The sequence below is a fragment of the Melanotaenia boesemani genome, chromosome 1, assembly GCF_017639745.1.
Source record: "Melanotaenia boesemani isolate fMelBoe1 chromosome 1, fMelBoe1.pri, whole genome shotgun sequence".
In the NCBI taxonomy this organism is placed as follows: domain Eukaryota; kingdom Metazoa; phylum Chordata; class Actinopteri; order Atheriniformes; family Melanotaeniidae; genus Melanotaenia; species Melanotaenia boesemani.
In genome coordinates, this window is record NC_055682.1 from 17,689,537 (window position 1) to 17,699,468 (window position 9,932).

Sequence of the window (9,932 nt, forward strand, 5' to 3'; positions counted from 1 at the left end):
GGGATTTTATGGTTTTTATCTGTTTCAGTTTGTGAATACACTCACAGTATACACAGTCATCTTATCAATGTGCATGTAAACTGCTATTTACTCCATATCTATTTGCATATGATGAGAAAGCTACATGGCTGTAACCAAATTATTCCTGCACTTTTCTTTCCCTCTCTTTTTTTCTACCCCTCATTCAAAAGAGAAGGCGACTGTAACTACCCTGATAGTAGTGTTAACACCCAACTGACTCCTCTTCGCTCTCCCCCTCTCCCTCCATCTTTCCTCTCCTCCCCTGTTACCCTGGCCTATCAGTGCTGAGCAGTGGTCTGTGAAGAAATTCCCAATATCTAAATTTACACACTGTATCAATCTTGTTTAATAGACTGGAAAGCTTATAGCCGCCGTGGCAAGCCGGCAGAGAGGGCAGCGGTGATAAATTGTCGGTGTGCAGGCGACAGCCGCCCGTGATGTATAATGAAATATTTATGATTTATCCCAGCTAATAAACTGAAATGAAGTGCATGATGTATGGGAACAGATGGGCCCTCTATTGATGCTGAGGTGGAGGGGGAAGAAGAGACAGGAAGATGGGTGGAGAGAAGGAAACAGGAGATGTGATGAGAGATGTTTGAGAGGTAGCGAGGAAAAATGAAGGGTAAGGATGAGACTAAAAGATAAGAAAAACATTTTTTGTGTTTCACTGACAATAGAGCAGGTAAAACTGAAAATGTAGACAGATGGTTAAGATGGATGGAGGAATATAGGGTTAGAGTAGAGAATAAATGAGACTAAATAAAGGAAAAAGTTTAGATGGCAGTAAAAACAGAGCTCTATTGAAATACAGTTTTGTGTGCTTCATCGTGTTGATTCTTGGTAAGGATGGTCTACTTATTGTCCTCATATTTCAGTGGTAGAGTCTGTTATACTTTCTGCAAATGTGCACCACTTAACATAGCTGTAACTGGGGGTCCACTGGTGTTAAGCCCTTTAGAGCATCCCCCTATCCTTTCAAAACAAGAATACTCCAATATTTTGCTAAATATACTTATCTAGCTTTATGTTGAGCTCAATAAGAACATTAATACTACTGTTAACGTTGTCGATATGGTCAGTTAGCAACGATTTACACTGAAACTATACCCGATATTAATTACCCTTTAACGGGGTTATGACAACCTCCTCATTTTGCTTTTGTTTCAAATCTTTGTTGTGCACTTCATCTAAAATTAATTCTTCACATACATAAGATATAAATGATAAATGTAGGTGAGCTGTTGAGGTAGTGTTGTTGCAGACATCTTTGATTTAGGTGCCTTAAATATGATAATATTAAATATAATTTTATGCCTTTTTTGGCATGAACATAAACTATATGCTCCTCTATTGTTGTAGTGTTTATGTTTATTAATTTGTAGTCTTGTTTTTCTGGTGTGGGATCTTAACAGTAGCAGGAGAAGTAGGTTAAAAATGCAAGAATTTCTGGCCTTGGAATGGCAAACATCCGAGAGGCAGTATGTTCAGACTGAGATAGCAACAAAATAAGCGATATTTCTAAATCACTATAAACATGTTTTTCTGCATGATGCTCTGTTAAAAGGAAATGATATTGGCTGATAAGGGTGAACAAATTTGGCAATTCAGATTAGTCAGTGATAAGCCAAGTTAATCCAGTGTGACTTGACTTATGAGTCGTATGGGGCTTTGTAAAAGAAAGTTGGAGGTCGGAAATTCTGAGTTTCTTTCAATTGGAATTGCCTCTTAAAGTTGGATTTTTGACTCAGATTAACCTCCTCATTGCCAACATCAAAATGTATCATGGCTGTCCATCACAGAAGAACTTTTCAATAGCTGCAGTCACAAGCTTTTCTGTCAATTTGTGTCTTATTCAGTCGCTTGCACATGTAATATTTTTCAACCTTTATCAGCATTGTGTCCATATTTTATTTAGCACTGGTTTTTTGTGTTGTCGATAATGGTCACCCTGGATTTCCAGTTTGCCACTGGAACTCGGTTAACTTGGGTGCATGTATAATGTGTGTGTAAGTTTGGGGATTTTAATAGTAACCATATAGACAGGGCTATGTTGGGAAGGGAGAAACTCTCCAGATGGCACTTCTTTATGCACTTTGCGCTCTGCTCAGACCAGATCAGACTCTTCAATGTCCTCTACCTCAGAGGTACTGTGGCCTCAACCTATCACTAACCTCTCTGTCTAACTCTCCAGTCTGAACTACGTTATTTTTCCTAACTCCATCAGTGTCTCGCACACATCCATCCTCTTGGTACCAGCTGAGGTAAACGCACCACCTGTAATAACCCAAAAGGACATTTTTTCCCCCTCCTTTGTCCATTTTTCTTTTCATTCATCTATACTGACCCATTTCCTCTGCTCATCATCCCCAGGCCCAGCTGCTCCCCTCATCCCACAAACTGTACTCATCCTCCCCCACACCTGTCCCCCAGACACCTTTGTGTGTGTGTGTGTGTGGAGTGGGGGTGTGTCTGAGGATGTCAGGGGATCTTGAACACTCATCCATTCACTGCACTCCGACTTCTCTGCCTCGAAGCAAACATACTTTTATCAAACACACATCTACCGACTCTACAATACTTGTATTAAGTTAAAATGAATGTTATTTATTATTATTAATTTATTTTTCGCCAAGATTTGTTTCCATTGAATGCAAAAAGTCCCTGTAATTTTGCTAAAAAAAAATAGTAGCAGCTTTTTATAATGCATGCAGGTGTTTTAACATCAGAATAGTCCTGAATATGCTTCTTATATTAAACTGCAAATCCATAAATGTGGCAAAAATGCTATTGAGCTGCTGATTATGCACATTTACTTACTTTGGTTTCTTTAATGTGAAAATCTACAACTTTTTAAATCAATCCATTCTCCCTATGAACAAAAACAACAAACCATAAAGGATGTTCATTTCTTTTTACTGAACACTCCCTCTGTTCTTGTATGGACATGTATGTCATTTAGGAGACACAGCAGTCTATAAAGACGGCGTATATTGGATCATGGGCCGCAGCAGTGTTGACATCATTAAGAGTGGAGGATACAAGATCAGTGCACTCGAGGTAGAGCGTCAGTTACTGGCTCATCCAGACATCATAGGTATGAGTTCTTTGTCGAATTATTGAGACAGCAATGTGACAGTATGTAGTGAACATGTACTAAAACCCCTAAATAAATTAGCAGATATGTTGTTACTGAGTATTTTACCGTGATAACAATGAATACTTTAATAACAGAGTTTAAAATTACAAGTTTACATTTGTTACTCCCTTTCAGCCAAATTTTTATATTTTTTATTTTTATTTTTTTATATGTTATTAATTTAGTTAAATTGTCCAGGGTTATTTGGTCTTTAATAATGAATAAATAAACGGATCCTTTTCCCAAGAAAAGCAATGGGTAAAATTAAGTAGTATGAAATTACTGATAGTCTGATTTGATAAAGTTTATTTATTCATTTTAAATTTTGTTTATTAATTTTTTCTCTGGTTCAGATGTGGCTGTGATCGGAGCTCCAGATCCCACATGGGGTCAGAAAGTCACCGCGGTGGTGCAGCTGAAGAAGGGGCTCAGTTTGACCCTGGCAGAGTTGAAGACCTGGGCAAGGTACAGTGACATTCAGACAGATAATGTTGTCTTTATAATCAAAATTTTGGTTAAGTCATTCCTCGGTTTTTTTAAATGATCATTGACTAGCTAATCGGTGCATGAGTGCTGACAGCCTAGACTTGCAGGCTCCAGCTATAGATAGCAAAGAAGAAAGAATGCTTGCAAACCTTTGGTCTAGAGAAATTTTAGATGCCAGGAAGAAGAGCCAAAGGTGCTAAAAGTAAAAAAAAAGAAAAGACAAATTTAATGCAACATTATTCTTCTCTTTACCTGTTATATGATTATGCGAGCTACCACAGAAATAACACACAAGATGCAGTTGAGGAGTGAAAATGAGCTGTTTGCCAAGTTCACTTTTCTAATTTAAGCATTTTGACAAGATTTTCAAGGAATACACAGATTTTAGAAAGTCAGAACAAACAGCCACAGTGGAGTTTACTGACTCACTGAAGCCAGTTAATTTCTCCAGTTTTCACTGCATGTCTTCTCTAATTTTTTTATTGATTAATTTTCCATATATTGTTTTTAAGGTCATTATTCTGATGATTAATTTTGTGGTGTTGCACTGGGTTTTTTAACATACAAAGAATGAAATGTCTGCAGCAGTGTGATGCTTAAACAGCGCTCTGACAGACTAAATGTGTGTCTCCAGATTAAATGACAGAAAGACTTAGCCTGTGGTAAAAATAACTAAATAAAGAATGTTTTTTATTTTTTTTTAGTTTTTTTACATGATTTTTTTTGTTGGCCAAAAAGACAAATTGTTTCAAATGTGAACACCTCACAGCTGTAATGATACTCCCTTGCAGACAGGCAGCTGTGGTCACCACACATGCATGATTCAGCATCCATGTTTGTTTTCTAGCACATGGTTGTCTCAGTCACAATTAGTCAGACACCACTCAGACATCCGTAAAGAGCATCCCATACTCCATCTGATGATTCAATTATGTAATTCAGACCCCAGCCTGCTGATGCACAAAATATACCCTAGTGTTAGCTTGTGCAGTAGTACTCACTGGGAAAAACAAAACAGTCTGCATCGTTTCAAGTACATATAAGGCCCAGCAAAAAGGTAAACTTGGCTCATTTAAATGTCATTCGGTAATATAAAACTTCAAACACAGTCAGTTTATTAAAGTAGAAATTATTACTATATGGGCTTACTTTAAATTGAATATTGAGGGTTTTTTTTATATTTTAGTCGCACTTGTCAAAGTGGGTGATTAATAAACATAATAAGCACTTTGCACAGTTATGGTGTCTGATAACACATAAATCTCATGGAGGTTTAACTGTAAACGGGTACTCGTGACAGTATTGTTTGCCTTATTATTAGTACATTGTATTTTTTAAGTAAAATCTTATTTTTTATGCTGAACATCCAGAGAAGGTAACACTAACCAGTAAACCACTTGCCACCTTTAAAAAGGACTTTGTTGCTGCAGGTGGACTCCAAATCTGTACCACCAGAGGAGACTGTGACCTGAATAGCTTACAAGTCATCCATCATTCTGAGTTCACAAAAACAAAGCACAAAAGCAGCGTCATACCCTGTTTGTGCAGGACCGTTTGCCCTGTCTTGGTTAAATATTTTTCTGCTGATTATTAGGGGGTCAAGTTTTTTTTCAGACCTGTGGTAGTTACATGGATGCTACTAATTCATACTCTGCAGATTTCTGAGTAGTTCAGCTTACATCTCCCATATTGATCTGAGGGCCCTGAAGCCCTTAGATCAATAGGAAAGGATGTGAGAGAAAGTGAGGCCAGACATGGACTAATGAGAGGAGCATCAGGAAAGATGAAAGATTAAAAAAAAAAAAAAGGATGCAAACAAATAATCATTATGGTAGGCTTTGTCTTGCAAGTTCTTTATTTTTCCATCCTGCACATCACTAGATTTTATTTAGTTTGATGCAAACAGAAACTGGTGGCAATCAGCCCTGTACACTAGTCACTTTCCACCCCTGTCCTAACTTTCCTACCATCTGTTTTTGTCCTGCTCACCATCCGTTTTACAACTCAGCAGTGTCATTTAGTCACAGCTCGGAATTCTGTACAGGTGCAGTTTATGTGTACAGCTTTGTGTGTGCATCAAGGTTGACAGCTCCATATGGAGTGTGGATGTTAGATCCTGCTGCTGGTCCAGTGTGGTAGATCACTACAGCTGCATGTGACCCAGGGTGACGCACAAATTCACGCACAAACACACACAGTGTTTGCAGCCAAGAGTCCTGCCAGCGGACAAGCATCGCCAACACACAGCACACTGCTGAGGCCAGAGTGTAGAGGAGACAAAGGGAGATAAAATGAGACATAAACAAGTAGATGGATGCTCACTCTTCAGTGCCCCGGCTTCAGCTGTCAGTCTGAATCTTTATCACACCCTCTGTGTGCCACGCTACCATGAACACACACTCATACACATACAAACACGCTGCCCTGGAGAAATTGGTGACACGAGCATGAGACTTATATGCACATATACTCACACTTTACACACTGAGTCGGAGAGGCGGAGACATCTGCTGAAAGGAATGTTTGATGGCAACCGTATGAGTCATTATTCTCACTTGCACAACAACAATACACACAGAAATGCACACTCTTAATGCACAAACAAACAAACTAGGTTAGAAGATAATAATAAATAAAAAAAAAAACCTCCAGGCTTCAAGACTTGACGCAACAGCCAGCCACTGAAAAGTGAAAAAAATAGATATAAAAGACTTTTAATTATCTCAGCCTTCTGTTTTCCTTTTATTATTTGTATTTTTTTTCATCTCACAGTGATTAGGCCTATATTGTTTTGTATGAAGGGAATTGTCTGTGTCTGGAAGCAAACTGGGGATATTAGGGAGGAAAGCTGCAGAGCGTATGAAGGACATTTCTTTCCTTATTTCCACTACTGTGCCACAGGGCGTGCCTTTGTTTTGCAATTGTTTTTTGTTTTCTTTTTTGTGTGTGTTTGCATGCTCCCATTCACATTAGTGCATTTGTCAGTGTTATGCGTGTCCTTGTGCATGTTTGTGTCTGTTTATTCCTTGTGTATCTCTTCTCTAAACAATCTTCATTGTATAAACATGAGTGTTTATTGCAGGGAACGCATGGCACCCTACACCATACCTACAGGCCTGGTGCTGGTGGAAGAGATGCCAAGAAATCAGATGGGCAAAGTCAATAAGAAGGACCTCCTGCGACACTTTTTTCCATGACTGGACAACTTTGATTCCTGTAATAACGTACAAACAAAAAAGAAAAAAAAGAAAAAAAAACAAAGGTCTGCATCACTTCCTGGCCATCTCTGTGTGCTCCTTCCAGTTCAGGAAAATATTACACACATGTACAAAGGGAGAATGTAAAATGCAAAATAATAGATAGATACCTTAGAGAATGATTTATCCCATGAGTTGACCTAATCACAAATGCAAACTTTGCTACAGAGGTAATTATATCAGACTAATAAGGACCAAGTATTGTCTTATTGGTTACTCTGTAAGAGACTTCAGGAAATCATCACTTTGATGTTTGGATCAGTACAAAAAGAGCTCCATCAAGAGGAGAGAAACTGTGTCCCTACCTAGATTGCAACTAAATTAGTCAAGATCAAGTCTGATAAATACAATAAGCCACATCATCAAAACCACTCACAGTTGGAGTAAATTATCTTTCCAGTATTTAGTATTCAGCTGGAAAACCATTTTTAAATTTATGTGGATGTTACAATATCGCATACAACTTATCCTCCCCCAGTTTATTTAAAATAGACAGTACACATTAATCAACATTTCCATTTGGATTTAAATGATGTAAATGTGCCAAAGTTAGCAAATGAGCTCATTTTCATCTGTAGTCCCTTGGCAGGTCAACATAATTGTTCATTGGCTACATTCTCATGCACATCAATATTCCCATAATATCCCGGTTAAAACACCAAATAACGCCAGCTTCATGTGCTTCAGCACAGTGTCTTTTTTTTATAAATATTTTTAAACAAGCATCATGGAAGCAGTTCTCTGCACACATTAAAATATTTGTTAGTCATAATTTTGACTTCATATCATAAACATCACACCTTTCGTAGTGTGTTGGCAATTTTCCAGACAGTAAAAATCCAGTTTAACTGTTATGATGGTAATTGATGATCCTAATGAATGATTTTTAGTTCCATCAACTGAGTGTAACTGTTCTCTTCTGAAGTTGCACATGGGTAACTTTCAGGTCTCAACTTTTTGAGTTATGTTGGATACACATTATTCCAAACTATGTGTTCCTGGCCAGAGTCATGCTGTGTATTAAAGTTCAGGCAGTTGCTGCTGTGCCGCTGTAGAAAGCGTACACACCACTGTCCTGGTAAGAACCCCACCTAAGAAACAGACAACTAAAACAGCAGTTGTTGATTACCTTAACCCACAAATTTGGAGTGAGCAATAAGCTATGTGGAGTATTCTAATGGTACAAAAAACCAGTCTCATCATCGTCTGACACACTGCTGCTTTACTCTTCAGTAAAACATGCTTTTGGCTCCAGATCTCTTATCGTGACTCTGGTTGCTGCTCTTGTTATAGGCTTGTTTTCATGGATCGCTTTGGTTGTTTCTGTCACAAGATCTGGCCACACTGGTTCTGGTGGAATTTAGATCTGATCAAGAATGCTGCAGCAAATGGAAAACACACTTTTACAGTGGTTTAATATTGTGTGTTTTGAGTGATATTGATGTCATAAAGACTTTGCAAACTGTAATTAGTGGAATGTAACATGTGGCAGGAAATATTTAATCTGAGTGTGCTCAGTAACATTTAAATGGTATTATGAATAGAACAGCCTATTTGCAATTCATGTCAATGGAAAGTCAGGAGTAAGTTGAAATATTGTTTTGCATGTGCCCATAGCCATAATTTTAGACTAAGCCTGTCCTATGCTTCTCCAGAAGCAGAACAGTCCACAAAACAAGGCATTGACCTAACCTGCAAGCTTTCTACACCTCTTAAACATTTGCTGGTTGCAGTTGGAACAAGCCGATTCGCTGATGTCCCCACAATCAACCAACAGGACTCAAAAGTATCTACTGCCAACAATATTTATTTTAAAAAGTTGATTTGTAATTTCTGATGTTTATTGGTGCGATCAGAGAATACATGACAGTTCTGAAAGTGGTGTGGTGTTACCAAATTTAAAGATAATTTGCAGTTACACCCTCAAATCAAAGGTAATGTGATGATGAAGAAGGAGAATGATGAATTTAAAATATGTTCTGAATAGTTTTGACTTATTTTCTTATTTTGAAAATGAAAAATGTGGGAGAAAATGTAATTAAAAAGTCTTTTTGAGTTGTTTTTGGTTTTTTCACTTTTCCATACACCTCAGTGCCAATACATTTATTTTGTGTGTGTGTGTGTGTGTGTGTGTGTGTGTGTGTGTGTGTGTGTGTGTGTGTGTGTGTGTGTGTGTGTGTGTGCATGCAGCTGTGCTTACACAGGTGCAATGACGGCTTGAAGGCGGATTCTCCAGCAAGGCACAACACCACAGCTGGATGCCCCGCACTCCATCTGACTAACCCTCTCTCTGGCTCGCTCTTCACACCTCTCATGCTTTCTCATCTCAATTTCTCCAATACTTTGCCTTCTCTATCTTCATCACAAGCCACAACAGATTGCAGCTGCACTGGGACCCACTCAACTGCCAACCTCGTGAATAAGCCTTGGCGAGACACCAAAATATACTGTGTGTGTAAGGAGAGAAGAGAAAAATCACAAAGAGAAGAAAGTAAATATAAAACAAGACTTTCAGGGAGGTTTGAACATTTACAAGAGCTATCTTAAGAAAGTTAGTGGAGGAGAAGGGATTAAAGAAATACAGATGCATAGGGTTTTGAGTGAGTGATATTCTGTAAATGTGATAAAGAGGAGCAGAAAGCACTAAAATCCGAATGAGATAAACAGTCATGATGAACAGCCGAAGAACTGAGGATAAAAAGATAGATAAGTGCAACCCTTGGCCAACGCAACCTCCTGTCCACACACACACTCACACTCGTCCGCCCACAGTCACCAGAGACCTGATTAAGAGAGCAGTGCTATCGATCTGTGGGCTGGCAGGCTACGATGGATGAGCAAGCAGAGCTGCAAGAGCACCAGAGGACAGCTTCAGTGCCCCCAAATCCCCTTGCTGCCCCACCCAACCACCCACGCCACGGCAGGGAGTCGACCAGGGCCAGTGGCAAGAAGGCTGAGGCTGAAGCCAGCAGCAAAGGGTCAAAATGAAAGCTGAAGATTTTGGAGTTGCTATGTGGTAATAGTTGCAC

General features: G+C 38.8%; 1 protein-coding gene across 3 annotated transcripts in view; it reads left to right on the plus strand.

Annotated features, from left to right (window-relative positions):
• The window catches only part of acsf3 (acyl-CoA synthetase family member 3), a 40,784-nt gene extending 31,857 nt beyond the window's left edge, over positions 1–8,927 (plus strand). For all 3 annotated transcript variants that reach the window (XM_041991515.1, XM_041991507.1, XM_041991523.1), the window contains exons 8-10: positions 2,984–3,118; positions 3,514–3,625; positions 6,729–8,927. In XM_041991515.1, the coding sequence (XP_041847449.1) occupies positions 2,984–3,118; positions 3,514–3,625; positions 6,729–6,843 (362 nt within the window). In that variant the 3' untranslated portion in view covers positions 6,844–8,927. The remainder of the gene's footprint in view (positions 1–2,983; positions 3,119–3,513; positions 3,626–6,728) is intronic.
• Positions 8,928–9,932: the final 1,005 nt, after the last annotated feature.